General features: G+C 23.8%; 3 protein-coding genes across 3 annotated transcripts; 1 reads left to right on the forward strand and 2 right to left on the reverse strand.

Annotated features, from left to right (window-relative positions):
• Nucleotides 1-364: 364 nt before the first annotated feature.
• Nucleotides 365-4,080, forward strand: LOC105364791 (endoplasmic reticulum lectin 1). Its single transcript, XM_011502819.1, has 7 exons — nucleotides 365-615; nucleotides 1,212-1,385; nucleotides 1,531-2,055; nucleotides 2,353-2,406; nucleotides 2,857-3,018; nucleotides 3,085-3,324; nucleotides 3,635-4,080. The coding sequence occupies exons 1-7, from the start codon at nucleotides 475-477 to the stop codon at nucleotides 3,875-3,877; spliced, it is 1,539 nt and encodes a 512-aa protein (XP_011501121.1). The 5' UTR covers nucleotides 365-474; the 3' UTR covers nucleotides 3,878-4,080.
• Nucleotides 4,081-4,264: 184 nt separating this feature from the next.
• Nucleotides 4,265-5,405, reverse strand: LOC105364792 (mitochondrial import receptor subunit TOM40 homolog 1). The gene has a single exon (XM_011502820.1). It carries the CDS (start codon nucleotides 5,318-5,320, stop codon nucleotides 4,325-4,327), a length of 996 nt encoding a protein of 331 aa, XP_011501122.1. The 5' UTR covers nucleotides 5,321-5,405; the 3' UTR covers nucleotides 4,265-4,324.
• A 2,220-nt stretch (nucleotides 5,406-7,625) lies between these two features.
• IFT43 (intraflagellar transport 43) lies at nucleotides 7,626-16,142 on the reverse strand. Its single transcript, XM_011502821.1, has 8 exons — nucleotides 15,967-16,142; nucleotides 14,285-14,652; nucleotides 13,401-13,547; nucleotides 9,215-9,396; nucleotides 8,265-8,294; nucleotides 8,142-8,182; nucleotides 7,999-8,071; nucleotides 7,626-7,869 (listed from the first exon to the last, which is right to left on the reverse strand). Exons 1-8 carry the CDS (start codon nucleotides 16,136-16,138, stop codon nucleotides 7,638-7,640), a joined length of 1,245 nt encoding a protein of 414 aa, XP_011501123.1. The 5' UTR covers nucleotides 16,139-16,142; the 3' UTR covers nucleotides 7,626-7,637.
• Nucleotides 16,143-17,278: the final 1,136 nt, after the last annotated feature.

The following is a 17,278-nucleotide window of genomic DNA, read 5'->3' on the forward strand; positions in this document are numbered from 1 at the left end:
TCTTATTAAATGCATTTATTCTAAAGAATAATGGTATGAACTGTCAAACATTTTAATATAAATATAAAGTTTCTTTGCGATTAATTTAAAAACAAAGTCTTTATAATACCAACACGATTGGGTAGTTCTCTTTTATAACAATTACTGGTTGGTTCATTTTCTATGGAAATATCAACAATAATACTATAGACAATGAAGACACGCCACTCGTATGAAAACACGTGGATTGCTTTTTAAACATCATTAAGCACTTCAAATCTACAATTGCTTAAAAGTCTGCGTTGGTAGATTTTCTAATCTATTAGTATTTTTTTCTTTCACATATTTTTTCTTCAATATTGGATAATTGTACGCAAAAGCATTTATTTAGTATACACATTATTCATACTAAACAAATCATTAAATTATTAGAAATCAATAAAATATGTGAATGCACCAGCAGTCTTAGAAATTGGTGGACTTATTTTAGTAACGATGTTTTGGCTTTACGTACACCGCTTTTCATTATTTTTTATCAATTTATTTGTACTTACATTTGCACACGATTTAAAAGCCTTTGATGACACTATTCTTTTTAAAATTGACTGGCCTGGCAAAACCGAAGATGATTTACTTGTAAGTTTAATTAGAATAAAGTTTCTGTATACATAAAATTACATGAAACTTCGTTTCTAGGTTATTTTGACAATTATAATATTTTCAATCGTTTTAAAATAATTTTCTCTACAAATATTCAGTCTTAAATTTAGGTATATTTAAAAAAATAATAAAATAGATATTAATTTTTATATATTTTACAATAATTTTTATCTGATTTCTAAAAATATTTTTTTTTTATTATTTATATTTTTTTAATTATAAATTATCGAACATCCATTGTAAAAAATATAAATACTAATTAATTATATATAAAAATTAATGTTTAATGTTTTACATTAATAATGATAAAATTAATAATTGAAATTTAATTTTTCATACTTAATATATATATATATATACAAATAGAAGTAATGCTAAATTGCAAACTTGGGTAACCTAAAATATGATATATTTCAGTAATCTTTTTCAAATCCTTCATATGGAAATCATTTTTTTATTTAAATTGTAATTAAGTACTTATTTAATAAATTAAATTATTGATTATATTTATTGAGTGTATTTTTTAATTTTATTGAAATTTAAGATGCATTAATTTATTTTAATTATTTCAGAAGTCTCAAGTAAATGTAGAACCTTATATGATAACAACAGCAGATAATGAAAAATATGAATGTTTTATTCCCGAGGTTAGAGAACAGGATGCTATTACAGACGAACCATATACTGGACCAAATCCTATACAATTCTTATATCTACTATTTAATCGAAATTCATGTTCTTATAGAGTATGCTCATATATTTTTCAAGTATCAATATTTTATAATAATATCGCAATTAAAAATATTCCTTAACATTCATTATAGAATAAGAAACAATATAAATAAAATATATAATATTTATGATTTATAATAGTACATTTCTATGTTATAGTTAGAATCGTATTGGACATATGAACTTTGTCACGGAAGATATGTTCAACAGTATCATGAAGAACGAGATGGAAAGAAAGTCAAGATTCAGACATATGAATTGGGAAAATTTGATTCATCACAAATAAGTAAATTATCTGCTCAATATGATGAATATGCTAAAAATCCAAATAGAAAATCAGAAATTCCAGTCAAAAAAATTGATGGAATTAATATGCCCTATGTAGAAATGGAAATGACAGATGGAACACTTTGTGATTTGAACAATAAACCAAGGTCTATTAGAGTTTTATATGTTTGTTTCCAGCATGGAAAACAAGAAATTTATTCTATAAAAGAAACAGCTACATGTGAATATGAGACTGTTGTTCTTACACCATATCTTTGTGGCCATCCAGATTATAAACCACAGGATACTGGAGAAAATAAAATAAATTGCCGGCCTATAGATAATGCTCCAAAAAAACCAATATCCATACTGACAATGGAATTGGATAGTTGGCGATTAAGATTTCAAAAAGTTATGGTAATACCTAAATATATTTTTTAATTTTTGTTTTATTTCTTATTTCGTTTTTTAATACTCTTTAATTTATTATACATTGTCACTAATTTAATTTCTTTTATACTTTGTTTTATTTGAATATTTATTATTTTTGAATATTTTCATTAACTCTCTGTTCTTAAATATTTATGAAAAGAAAATACAATTATTACACATTAAATATATTAAAGAATTAAATTTATAACGAAGTTGAGTTTAACAAAATTTTGAAATTCTACCATTTTGTATAAGGATGTGTGTCAATTATTTTTTCTTCAGGGTGAGAAGCCACAAAAAGTCTATGCGATCTTCCATGCCGATAAAGATGGTCAGGTTAGAGTATTTTCCATTTTTAATTCAGGAACATTAGTTAAAAACTACATTATAAATTTCTGAAATTATATTTCATATTTGTTGTATAAGTTATATTTCCATTGCTTCATATTTAAATTAATTTATTGTGTACATTTTACCAATAAATTAGTTTTGAAACTAATGATTGATATATTAACTTTTAAATTATGTTATATATTATGTTTTATAAAATTCTACAAGTTCTTTATTATCTACACACATACAAATCATACTCTTACAAAAGATTTATTTTTGTAAATAAATGAAATATTTTTGATCTATTAGAATTCAATGTTATCAGTCATAAATTTTTATATTATTATTTTATTTTTTTTTTTTATAATTTTAATTAAAATTTTTGATAAAAATAATAGTAATTTAAATTATCATTTATTTTTTAATAAAAATAAGATGTTATTATATAATTAGGATGGTCAATCGCAAGTACGAGTTGAAATTCATCCCGTTGATTCCAATGGCAAACATTATAATCTTGATCATTCTTTAAATGCATTAAGTGATCGAGCAAATAATTTGATAAAAAGTAATTCTGCTGATGGTTTTTTAAGTGGAGAAAATTGCTTAAATGGAGTATGTACACTTTTCTAAAATATATGAGTTTGTTAAATTTTATTTTTTCTAATATTATTGCAATAGGGAAATGGATGGTGGAAATATGAATTTTGTTATGGCCGCTCTGTTACTCAGTATCACATAGAAAGTGGTAAATCCAAAATTTCTATGAGCCTTGGTGTATTTGATGTATTAGAACATATGGATTGGATTAAAGCAAATCCTCATAAGAAACCAAAACCAGTTGGACTAAGAAAACAAATATCACATTTTTATAATCATGGTACTATTTGTGATAAAACTGGCAAACCACGACAAACTGAGGTAAAAATATTAGTATTCTATGTGATATTCTCTTTCAAATTAAATTTTAAATTTGATTATTGAAATTAATATATTCATATATCTTAATATCTTGATAATAAAAAACAAAACAAAACAATTGTGCTCTATTTATGTAATTACGTTATTTAACTAATTAATTATAAAAGAATAAGCAATTGCATTTTATTATAAAAAAGATAGTAAGTTTCTTATATTCTTATTTTAAAATATAAATGTATATATATATATATATATAAATATATATATATAATTATTGCATATGTATTTAAATCTATCTTGAATTTTTTAGGTAAAATTAAAATGTGTATCAAATTTTGTGGGCAGCCCTTCCAGTGTATCATTGTATTTGTTAGAGCCTAAAGTATGTGAATACGTATTAGGTGTAGAATCGCCTTTAATATGCAACTTTTTGGAACATGCAGATGATACATACGGCATCATTACTAATAAAGTCTTCTTAAATGTAGATGAATTAAAAGCAAATGTACAAGTGGAAGACCAAGATGAAAGGATAGCTAACGGCGATGAATAGTTAGATATACACAAAAATACTTAATTACTAATAAAATTTTGTATACCAAATGAGTTGAAAATATTTAGATAAAAACATATTACTCATGAAACATGTTTCTTGTAAATAATACGTCAGTTTATTGTACGATAGAAGTGTGTATATTATGTTAATTAAACTGAAGCTTAAAAGCTTATTTTCGAATATGTGAAAAAATATTGCTGCGCAGAAAAATTTCGAAATTATATTAATAGTAATACAAGTAAAGACAAATTAATCATATACATGTATATTTTTAATAATTCGTAATAACTTTATTAATTATGTATTGAAATGTTTTACATTTATTTTAAATATTTAAATAATTAAATTTCGAACTATTACAAAATTAGTTTCTGTATACAGTATTTTAATATTTTATAATCGTTTAATCTTAATTTAATTGTATAATGATGTTTTCTTATAAATCTACTTTTCAATAATGAGTCCAATACCAATGTGCAAAGTTTGTTCAATATGATCTAGAATTCCACTAAGAGCTAATGACGCCTTTGGTATAGGGTACAATTTTTTTTCGAAAACCGCACCAATTTTCCATTCTGAGTCCACAAATCCTTTAAAAATCGAATTAGTCTGTGGTATGTCGAGTTTATAAAGTAGTCTAAATTTTGTTAATTTCTTTATTATATTTGATTGAAATTCAAGTCCCATTTGTAGCTGGTCGCTTTGCTTTTGATGATAGCAGATATGAACTCCAGCTTGACCAACAGTAGTGGAAATGGTACGAAAACCAGTACTGTACCGAAAAGCGCCAGCTATATTCGTTTTTGATCCTACATTTGAACTAGAAATTGCGTTATAAGCAATTTCAACTCCTAAAGTTATTCTTGATGTAATTGCTTGCAAAAAATGCAATACCAATGTACCCTCTTGTTTAAAAATAATAGGATCTACCAATGTAACTGACAATGTGAAATCGTCTGATCGATATTCGATACTTGCTTTTGAATTTATAAATTTGCTTTTTTTAACGTTCGTACATAATTTAATTCTATATCGACAACCAAGAGTATGAATAAATGTTGCTTTTAAATGGCCATTTGGATTAATGTCCCCATAAAGTACTGGATATTTTTCTGTATTTCCCACTTGTTTAGTTCCAATATAAAATGCTCCAAACTTATATCCATATTGTTTTTGAAATTGATTTGTTAACAGAATTGATTTCATATTGGAATTCATATTAAATGTATGTGTTACATAAAAGTGTTCACTTATATTTTTTTTAAGTAAAATTCTTGCACCTTCAAAAATCTTTGGATTCAAATTTTCAAATTTTTTGTGAATGTCTTCAAATGTACCAGGATTTCCTGGTGTATTTCCTTCCGGACAAGGTACACATCCTGAAGGTTTATCTTTAAACTCAGTTGATATATTATTAATACTGGAACACGAAGATCCCATTTTTCAATATTCTTTATGAGACATTTTACTGATTGATAATTGTGCAAAACTAACATATCAATGCATTATTATATATAATTAAACTTCTTATACTACTTTATTTGAATATTATATTCATAAGTAGACTTTATATATTTTTATTCACAATATGTCATAATCTTTTCATTGATTTGAACTTTGTCGCAAATAAGAATTGATTATTTTATTGTAATACTAGCTCAAATGATTAATTTATTAATTACTATCTATACGATTTAACAATTAAAAAAAATCACCATTAATGTAATGTTTTTAAATATGTATACAATTTTAAAATAAATAAAAAGAGATTATTTTAAATATTTAAGTGTATAAATATACATTTATATTGTTTTATGTTTGTTTCGTAATTGAAACTTAATCCAATTTACATTTACAACTTTAAGATACGAGAGAAAATTCCAATGCAACATTTATATTTACATGCGCATGTTTAAATAATAAAAATCACTATATTGAGAATGCCAGGTAAACGTAAACTGTAACCAGATGTAATATTGTGAATTTTATTATAGTCAATTGATAATTACATATATATGTATAATACATAAAACTAGCATAGCTTTCTATATGCTATTTATTTATTTCAGTTCAACCAATGCTAATCGATAAAAATAATAAGCTATTATAAGGCATAATATTCATAATATTAATTTATTTTTAATCGAGAATAAAGATATATATATATATATATATATATATATGTAAGTAATTCTAAATTTTTCGCGCGAATACGAGTACGTGTTTCTCTAACCACTAGATGGCTATAATATCTTTAAATTTTACCTGCAAGTGTTTAAATCAGTATAACATTCGTATATAAGGATCATACAGAAAGACCTATGTGGAAGTGTGTGCTAGTGATGGCACAGCTGAACATTGATCGCTAACAAGTAGATATATGGCAGATCTGCTCAGTGGGTGTTGTCACGTGGTCGCTTCAAGTAGCTTGTGCTCGACTCCCGATGCGCTTGCAACCCGCGACGCGCGTGTGTGTGTATTTTACTCATACACGGCGCCGCGGCCCATGCAAAAGCCTGCACGGTCGAGTCATCACGTCGCTCCTCGAACTACCGCGATTTCCAAATTGGGGGGTAATCGAATAGGTCAGACGAGGTAATTTGTCGCTTCCATATACAAGGCACTGCTGATTATGCAGTTTGCCATTTTTTTAATCCCTCACATATTGTCATATACGTATGTCCATACATACGACGAGTCCTACACATATCTACATGTTGCCGTGTGTATACTTGTAGTTTTATGCGGTAGTGGAACTTCCATTGATATTTAAGTTTGGTTATTATATTAAATAATATTTAATATTCAAGTATTGAAATTAAATTTTTTTGGTAAATAAATTATGATAACTCCCAATTTACAATAATAAACACTTAAATAAATGGATACATTTTCAATTAAGTTCTCACATACATTATAATAAAACATTATATTTAAAATAAGTTCCGTAATGAACATTCAATAAAATTTATCAATTGTTAATGTATGAAATAAACTTACGAATGCACATATTTTAAAAAGGTCTACATCGAAAATAATCTCAAGTGTTAATTACATTTTTGTTTAAATGGAATTTATAATAGTTCTAGAATTCTCTTAGTTCCTTGCTATTACATTATTCAAAATATTTTGAAACTGTATATCTTCTTTAATACATATATTACTTAAATAAAATAATATTACGATTTATTCTGAGTGAATACAAATATATACAATCGTAATGGAAAGGTGACGCAGTGAAACTTTTATAATTTATCTTTATTTAATATTTCAATAAATATTCTCTGAAACATTTTAATTCAATGCTTTCTTATCATAATGTCCTATATATAATTTACACAATTCTATTTAGTTAAAATATTTAATAATTATTAATAATCGATTATATTAATACAAAATAATTCTAGATACATCATTTACATTCGAGTTTTATATTTATTTACAATATATTTAAAACAAACATCTTTCATTAATATTTGCCAAATTATTGATGAAATTAAGAAAATAATAAGCTATAAACAATTTTCTATGATTGATATTGAACATATATTATTGTCTTTAACAAATCTACCTATGCAGGTAATTTTTATAATATATAATGCATACAGCCCTAGAAGCTTATTAAAAAAGAAATAAATAATCATAAAATATCATTTTTAATTTTTATTTTCAATAAAAAATGCACGTATATTAATCGTTGATTAATATACTAAAAATTTGTTGGCTTTACGATTTTACATAATTTTAAATAATTTAATTATTGTTTTTCTTTAACTTTTGATTGCGATTCACTATTAATTTCTGAGGCTACTTGAGCAAATAAAGAATCCCAAGTCCAAACTTCATCAGGTTCTTGGACAAGATGTTCAGGATAAAGTTTTTCTGTGAGAATACTCAAATCCACATCGTCATATTTTGAAAACAGTTTATTTTTCAAAAGATCTGTATTGAGTTCTTTATACGCTGCTGCTGCTCGACTAGCTCCAACCCTGATCAATTATTAAATTAAATATAAATATAACTAACATATGAATATATATTGAAATAAAATAACAATTTTGTTGATTAATAGAAATAATATCTTCAAAAATAATTTGTTTAATATAACTTATACTTACGCAGGAGTACTAGAAATATCTATTGCACTAGTATCTTCAATAATGTCATCTAAATCTGGTATTACAGGAATATCTGAAAGAAAGAAATTAATTAAATGAATAGTTAGATTTTCTAAATAATTCGTTGTTACTATTTCCATTACCATCTTCTTTTGAATTTTTACTACCGATCACGAATCGTTCTCTGTAAATATAATTTTATTATAATTTTCTCGATTTTTGTATTACATATGATTTATTTTAATAATAAAAAAAAAAATTCTTACTGATCGACTGCTGAAAACAGGCCTTTTTGTCTGCATAAAAATAAGCACTTTGATTAATAAATATCTATATTATATCTAGAGAAATTGTTTTAAAAATAAAATAAAATAAAATTTACATATTGACTTATAATATATATTTTTTTTTTAATAAAAGATAACAAATAAATTTATTTGAAACAAATATTTATGTTTTAAATATGAAGCTTGAAACAAGAGCAATTTTGCATCTAGTAAAATGATCATTTTAACAATCCACATAATTTCACATATGAATACAATTATAACTATTCTAATTATTAATTTCATATTTATTATTATTGAAAATAATCAAAAATTAACTTCTAAATATACCTAACATAAATATATGTACTGATTTGAAAATCAGAATTTGATTATATTGCAATGTTCAAATAAATAAGTAAATAAAATGAAAATTCAGAATTTTTTTTAATATTAATAATGAAAAACGTTGAAGCGTTGAAAATATTTTGAAATACTTTTCGAATTGTAGTCTTAGGTAAAACTAATGTCTTTATATAAGTTGTAAATAATTTTATATTGGAAATAAATTAATTTTAATAAAGACCGTTCAATTTTATTTATGAATTCTTCTAAATATCTTATTAATCTATTATTATAAATTTTATTTAAAAATTATTTAATAAATACTATTATAACTGAAAAACTATGTACCTTAATATTTTTTGTAATTAAAAGTAAAAAACTTAGTAATATAAATGCAGCTTGAAAAATTCGTGATACATGTATATTTAGAATATCGATATTGAATTTCATATTATTTTACATCTCTTCATTATATACTCAATTAACTCGATATAGTTAATATATAATAGTAAGTTTAAAATTATTATTTTAATTAATTTCACAAAAATTATATAATTATAAAATAATAAAATATTTCTTGATTGAAATATATATATTTTATTTACTTTGCACTTTTGAGATCTTCACCCCATCCTGTCTTTCTTGTTCGAGGGGGTGCAACGGGTGCTGACTTTTTAGTCAAAGATTTTCCCGAAGACAGGGATTCTGGACTATCAAGTAAATCATTATCATCTTTTTCTTCTTGTGTACTTCCATTTCCAGTGCGTCGTCCTAATCTGGGAATCAACTGCAAATGAAAAAGTGATAGAAAGCCAATATCTTAACTCAATAAAATGCTTTGTAAATTTTACAAACTTATATTATTTTCTTTATAAAAAAAAAATTACCGAGAATTTATAATTAAAATTTAATTATACATAATATTTCAATAGAATGTAATCACATATTTGCATAGATTAACATTTTATAAAAATGATTATTTGACATTGAGTAAACTACTTCTTATAAAGGTGATACCATATTTTTAATATTAAGAGAAAAATTTTTTTTTGGTGAAGTTGCAATAGATATTTAATACTGACAATTCTTTTTTTGTTTACTCTAGTTTTTTATTTATATGCGTTATATACATATCACATATAAATAGTTGCCCAGAAAATTTTTTTCGAATAATCTGTTATTAATTTTAATGACTTGGCTATAATAATTTATATAATAATAATGAATAATAATTAATATAATAATAATTAATGATAATTAATATAATAATAATTAATAATAATTTTTTTTAATCCTACAAAGTGTATTTATTATTTATTCTTAAATTTCACTATTATTGATTATTCATATTTCACTTCTTTGTTACGTAAAGTACTCTAAATAATTTTGAAATTTAAACTTATTCAGATATAAATATATACAGCAATAGCATTTGATTATTTTTTAGCACACAAATGAGTAGTAGGAAATAAATAATAAGTTGATATAGATGTCGCTTTTTGGCAATCAGTGCAATATTATATATTTAATTAAATGTATGTCTACTAAACATTATTATAGCAATAAAGGTTAATGAAAATATTATTTAATTTTTTTATTAATTAATATATAGTTTTTAAATATAAATTTGATAAAAACTTTTTTAATTTTATAGATATAACTTGTTTTAATCGCTATAATGCTTTAAATATGAATTAAAAAATTCATAACAGTTTTACATTGTTCATTAAAAATATTAAATTTATCAAATTTTATATTTAAATATTTTTGCTCGCTTTTATATGTTAATAATATAGAAAAATAGTTAATTCAATAAGCTTGTAAATTTATTTACATATCAATTTATCTAATTTATAACTGATTTGTTATTAAGACAATAAAATAAGAAGATAAATAATAAAATTTCAATTAATATATATAAGATATTTACAGTGAAAAATTACGAATTATTTTATTTTTTAGAATTCAATTCATACAATTTAATGGTAAAAACCATTAATCTTTTTAAAAAATTTTAAATTGAGAATAATCATAAAAACGATTATTATATTTTTGATGAACTAGTACGATGTATAACAGTTATTCAATTAAAAAAATTAAAATTTTGAATGTAATCATATATCATAGCCATTATCTTAAAATTAACAAGAAAATTACCATTATAGAAATAATAAAACTTATAATTTAGAGAATTTAATTAAAGTGCATTAAGTAAGTGTATTAAGTAAAGCGTATTTAAAAAATAAAATAAATAAAATAAATAATCTAATATACCTTAAAAATACTATTTTCATCTTTAGAGTTCATAATAACTGGAATCACTAGAAATATTAAAAGTGTAGAATTTCGTTTGTCAGAAGATGCACTTCACAATGTAATTTATTTGTACAAGCGACTCACTCTACACACCATATATATCAACATGCATATGTGTATGTATTGAACACAATTGAGAACCAGTTCTGTCTGATTCGAAATTGACTAACGGTCATAATGATACCGCTCTCCACCTGAATATTCAAATCTTCTTGTACCTCTCAGTTTTTTCCTTGCCATGTCCAGATCAGAGAGTCAATGTATAGTTTGACTTTTAAAACAAAGAAAGATAAAATATTGACGATTTTAAATACCGTAACACATTTATGAGATTTGTTTGCAAATAGTATCCATAGCGACCGCTTGTCCAAACAGTACACTACTGCAAGATCGCATATGTAAACTCCATTTTCTTTCTTCTGTTCTTTCAATTCTCTACCTACCTTCCTATCTTCCTCTGTCCCTTTCTTAAAACAAGTTCCTTGCTCCGTCTTAACCAACCTCCCACCATTTTCCGCTTGTTCTCTCTTTCAATTCCTTTCCCTTTAGCCTTTTCTTTGAGAAAATGCATATATTTAAATTTCCATTTTATCACCTATTATTACGCATATAACGCGATCTTAATATATAAGTGCCTTCTTTTTTATTTTAATTTTGTAAACATATAATATATTGTTTTTATAAGTTTTTCCTTTAAGGCTCATTATATATTTGCTTTACAATAACTCACAAGGAAAATTATGAAGTTGAAATTTAAAGTGGTTAAGATGGTTAAGATAAAAAAAAGACTTTAAAGTGAATTAGTAATATTATTTTGATATATTTATTGTAGCAAATATAAACGTTAAATTATATTTTCTACTTCTATAGGTAACAAAATATTGAAATACAAATTATCTATACTGAACTTATTTAAGATTTGAAATATTCATGGTTTACTTTAAAAGGAAAAATATTTTTTTTTTAATTTAATTCTATTCATTAACCTATTTCATAAATAAAAAAAAATCTTAACATAATCTAAAACATTATTAGCAATAATTTTATAACAATAATTAATATTGTATATTATACTGTAGAATTTATTATTAATCGTATTATAAACATACCATTAAATAAATGATCATTGAATTAAAATTTTTAATTATGATAATTTAAATAATTGTTTAAGATATAATCTAAAAAATAATTAGCTTTATATTTATATGAAAATATTATTATATAGAGAATATTTTCTATAAACATAACACTAATATTTTTCATTGCATATTTTATATTTTGATAAACTTTGTGAAGAAAATTCATTGTATATATATAATAGATTTTCATATGATGACACATTCTTCTATCAATAAAAAGAAATTTCAATATTAAGCTATATGTAACCGGTCGAATTTCGCAAAGAATGCGAGTAAGCGTGGTCTCAGTCTATTTTTAATCTTATTATTACGATAATAAATCTTAATAGAATTAAAAATAGCTAAGGTGCGAATTTGAAGAATGTAAACATGTCGCGACACAACTTATTGTAAGATACGAGAAGGCCAACAAGCAGATTATGCCCTTTATTGATAAAATATAAAATTATAAAGAAGAAAATTTTTCGCAATTTTCTGTAATGTATTGAGTTTATTTATTTTATACCATCATTCAGAGCAATCACCCCTTATATCTTGGTTTCCTTTTTTTATATGTGAATAATAATGGGAATTGGTCTTATTTTCTCAATGAAATGTAATGATATATTTATACTTCTAAATAGGCTATGTGCAATTTCAAGTTAATAAATCACGAAGGTCATAAAATTATTTATATTTTATGAAGACAAGAATAACCATATTATATAGCATGGTATAATTAATCTTAGCAAAATACGATGAATAAAATTAATTAGAAAGAGAATACTAATATTTACAACGTATTTATTAGGTATACTTCTAATATTTATGAACATTTATATTTCTAAAGAATAACTAAATGGGCATAATTTTATTATACAATATCAGTTATTATACAATCAAAAGTTTATTACATCTCTATGTAAATAATGTAAGAAATATTTATTTATTTATTATTTTATTTTTGAATATTTTTAATACTTAAATAACGTTTTTTTACATTAACATACAAATTTGTTTGTTTCTATAAATAATATATACAACATAACATGTAGAATAACTATAAAATAATCACTTATTGACTTGTTTATTTGTTAATTTCAAATCAATCAAAAAAATTTCATTTATTATTTGAGGAATGTTTTTTTTCGCATACGTACCAAATTTATATTACTATTATATAATAATTTTAAGTAATACGACATATTCATTCATAGTATTGAAATCGTTATTAATGATTTCTTTTTGTATGGACATTAATTATCGGCAAAGATGCCTCTCTAAATTATATATCACCGTGCAATATGAATGCAAGAAAGATCATTAAATATATAATTTAACGACAACCGCAACTTACAACGGCCATATCTGCATAACTTTTTAATACAACTCCGTCTCTTTCTTCATCGTGATATAGAATTGAAATGCTTGATAAATTTACAGGGACACAGCACGGAGTTTGAACATCTTCACTGGATGCCAGATTCATTTTGTGAATTATTCCCTAAAACGTAATAAACAGTTCTATAATTTAATTTACTAATTATAAAAAAAATAGGATGGAAAATATGTTTTATACTAGCTAATTTTATTTTAACATTAATTACTAGTCACAAATATAGAAACACCAAATAAATATTGATTATTTAAATTAATGTTAATTTTACTAATATCTATAAGTTAAAAAATTTTTTTTAATTTTAATTTAGTATCAATAACATTTTCAATTTGTTTTTATCAAATTAACAAAAAGTTTTTATAATACTTATATGTAATGAGTAATTGTTAACAAATTATATATATATATATATATATATATATATATATATATATATATATATATAAATGAGTTACAAATTTTATGCAGGAAAAAAATGAAGGAACAAAGAAATAAAAAATTACTTATTTAACATTTAAGAATTTTCAAGAAATTTTCATAAGAACTTATGTATAGACTTTTAATATGAAAAGTTTATCCGAATATAAAAAAGAAAATAATGATATGCATAAAATATTATCGAAATATTAAAATATTATCAACGATGATAATAAAATATTATCATTTCATATTAAGTAGTATGTAAATTCTTTAAAAAATCTTTAATTTTAATAATTTATCATTATTGTAATGAAATTACATCTAAAAGCAAGAATATGTTTTCAAACAATTACGAAAATTCTTGCTTATATTTTTTCATACACCCATGATTTAAAAGACTTTTAAAATTTTGGTAAACTTACCTGTATAGTTGCATGATTGGTTGGTTTTTGCTCTTGGCTGAGCGGCGACTTACAATGGCCACGGCATTGGTAAGCTGCGTAGCCTTCGGGTGCGATGATTGTCGACAGGCCTATATCCCGGAAATTGACGTAAAGCTCGTGCTTGGCGCACGGCTCCAGTTGTGGTTTGCTACACTCGTCTGTGGGGGCAGCGACGGTGACGCTTGAAGCGCCCGCGGCCTCCCTTTTGACCTTCAAAGACTTATGCAATATCTCAGGTCTGATAATATCTTGTTTGTGCAGATTTAATTTTTCTCGTAGCATCGCTCGTTGATAGATATCCAAGGAGGTGAGAGTGTTCTCCAAGCTTTTCCGTCTGGATACAAATTCTGAACGAAAAATATAATTTTTGAGTTTCTATTTAAAGTTAGAAATATAAAGCAAGTCGATTTAAAATCAATTACCTTATCTCTAAGAGATACTCTATTTATGCATTCGCTATTATTAAATTAAAAAAAAGGTATTCTTATTAAATCGTATTCCCAGTAAATATATCGTTATATGGCAATAACAGAATTTTTATTACAAGATTATGAGTTAGTCAAATCTTATTATAATGCACATCTAGTGTCTAAGAGATTATTCAGTGTCTAGATTTACGAATTAATAATTCTATCTTACTATTTATTAGTAATATTGTACATAAAGGACTCGAAAAATGACACCTAACTAGATCATATACTTGGTAGTATACTAGAACGTATAAAAATAAATAGTACTAAATAGTTATTTATGAGTTATCATAAAAAATATAGTTGTGCTATATCAATCAAGTTAAACAGCGTTTAAAGTTAAATTTATTTATTTAATATATTTTAAATTATGCTATTTTCAGAATAAAATTTTCAAACATTTGTGTATATATTAGTTTAATGATCAAGATACATTTTCGGTTTTAGAATCATTATTTAGTAGAATAATATCCTATTCATTGAATTTAAGAATTTTCGAAAAATGTTTATTTAATGTTAATAAATATAATTTACTAAAATAAAATTGAAGTCAATATTTAGTTAATATAAGTAGAATATTTAGTTTCATATAATAGTTAAAAATGTTTATAGTTTAAAATATACATATTCCCATATTTACCATATTGAAACTATAATGTATTGTTCTATAATTGAATACCGCTGTGTTCAATGAAATTTTGCTCTAAAATGTTTAGTTTGCATAAATTTTTTAATACTTTATAAATGATAATTTAATTTACTAGAAAAATTATAAAAATCTTATTCGATTTTATTACAATTATACAATCGTAGTATTCTTGTAATTCTAATAGTTATATTACAATTACATAACAACATTTATGATATTTAGAACAAATTTTTCTATTTAACAATAGAAATATTAATGGTACCATTCTGTTATTATATCATTTGAAATTATGAATAGAAACAATCTAAATTAATGTAATAATTCGAATTCTTACGTTAATACAAGAAGTATTTCAAGTTTTGTTAGTACAATAAATAAATAAATATATATATATATATATATATATATATATGCATTATTCAAAATATTTTTTAATTCTTGAATTTAATTTATAGAATCACGTTTAAGTATATATTTTATACAGAATAAGATCTAACAAATTTTCATATATAATAGTAAATTTAAAGAAATACTTTTCTAACCATGCATTTTCTGGGAGCGATTGGCGTCAGCCTGAGCTTGAGGTTTTTTCTCCCTACGAAACTTCTTTGGGCGATTTCCTGTAATCACTTCTAGTGCTTCTTCCGGTTGACCTTTGGTCGCACGAGCATTTCTTTTTTCCCGTTCTTTATCAGATTCTATAATTGAATTCATAAAGACATCTTCTAAATCCGTGATTGCTCTTTGTTTATTGTCAACTTTATCTTCCTTTTCGTGGTTCACAATTTGTTTTGGATATACTTGTACACTATCGTCATTAAAAAGTACAAGAATGGGCTGCTTTTCATGAGGTAAATCATGACGAGATGAAAAGTTAATGGAAACCCGATCACCAAAGATCGTTGTTGCGCTCACAAGAAGGCCAAGATTTGGTATTCCCGACAACCAAGAAAGTACCGCTTGCTTTACATTAAATAAAATAAAAATTACAGTAAGGCTTGGCCAGTGAAAAATTCACGTTTTCTTTTTCTAGGTATAAACTGCTTAGATATTCACTTTTATAATATATTATTGATAATTGAAATAAATTATATTTCATTATTATAACATATATAAAGATATTTAACAAACCGTAAAAATATTCTTTAACTATGAAAAATTTTATATATTACAGATTTATTGAAGATTTTATAAATAAAACGAGTTAATTATGGTTTACTTACTTGCCAACCTGAAGCATAAGCACCAACATAATGAACATTCAGTAGCCTGTGAAGATCAGGTACTCCCAAACTTTTATCTTGTAAAACTTGATAAACTTTAATCTATAAAAACATTATAATTTTCATGTGATTACAAATAATAATATTCTTAATACTTTTAAATAATAATAAACTATTTTTTTATCGTGTCATTGTGAATGTAAACTTTTAAATTGCATAATTGATATATTCTCGATATTTTAAATAACATTTTTAAATTATGTTTAAAGGCATAAAGAAATTAAAATAAATGATTAAACACTTCCATAGTCTATTTATGTAATTGAAACAGTGTTAAAGTTTGAAGATTAATTTAATTATTTATGTTAATGAATACTCACTAAATAATACGGAGAGGAAAGTACTGAGAGAGGCATTGATTTAGGAGATGAACGTTGCCGATATAAATGTAATTCAGCCTCGAGTACAAACTCATTTTGATCCAATCCAGATACGTTAAAAATAAAATAACCTACAGAAGAACTGTCTGTAATTAAAGATTTATATTAAAATTATTATAATTAATATCATTATCGTCGTTCTTATTGTTATTATTATTGTTGTTTTTATTATTATTAAAATAAGAATGTTA

This window comes from Ceratosolen solmsi, unplaced genomic scaffold, assembly GCF_000503995.2.
Source record: "Ceratosolen solmsi marchali unplaced genomic scaffold, CerSol_1.0 scaffold15, whole genome shotgun sequence".
NCBI classification, from domain to species: Eukaryota; Metazoa; Arthropoda; class Insecta; order Hymenoptera; family Agaonidae; genus Ceratosolen; species Ceratosolen solmsi.

Bases quoted from the DNA above. Each gene is read 5' to 3' on its own strand.
- LOC105364791 (XM_011502819.1), top strand. From the start codon at position 475: ATGTTTTGGCTTTACGTACACCGCTTTTCATTATTTTTTATCAATTTA. The intron at 2,056-2,352 runs GTAATACCTAAA...TTTTTTCTTCAG, and splicing joins TAAGATTTCAAAAAGTTATG to GGTGAGAAGCCACAAAAAGT. The intron at 3,019-3,084 runs GTATGTACACTT...TTATTGCAATAG, and splicing joins GAGAAAATTGCTTAAATGGA to GGAAATGGATGGTGGAAATA.
- LOC105364792 (XM_011502820.1), bottom strand. From the start codon at position 5,320: ATGGGATCTTCGTGTTCCAGTATTAATAATATATCAACTGAGTTTAAA.
- IFT43 (XM_011502821.1), bottom strand. From the start codon at position 16,138: ATGAATTCAATTATAGAATCTGATAAAGAACGGGAAAAAAGAAATGCT. The intron at 9,397-13,400 runs GTAAGTTGCGGT...TTTCATTTGCAG, and splicing joins GTTATGCAGATATGGCCGTT to TTGATTCCCAGATTAGGACG. The intron at 8,183-8,264 runs GTAAGAATTTTT...TTATATTTACAG, and splicing joins CTGTTTTCAGCAGTCGATCA to AGAACGATTCGTGATCGGTA.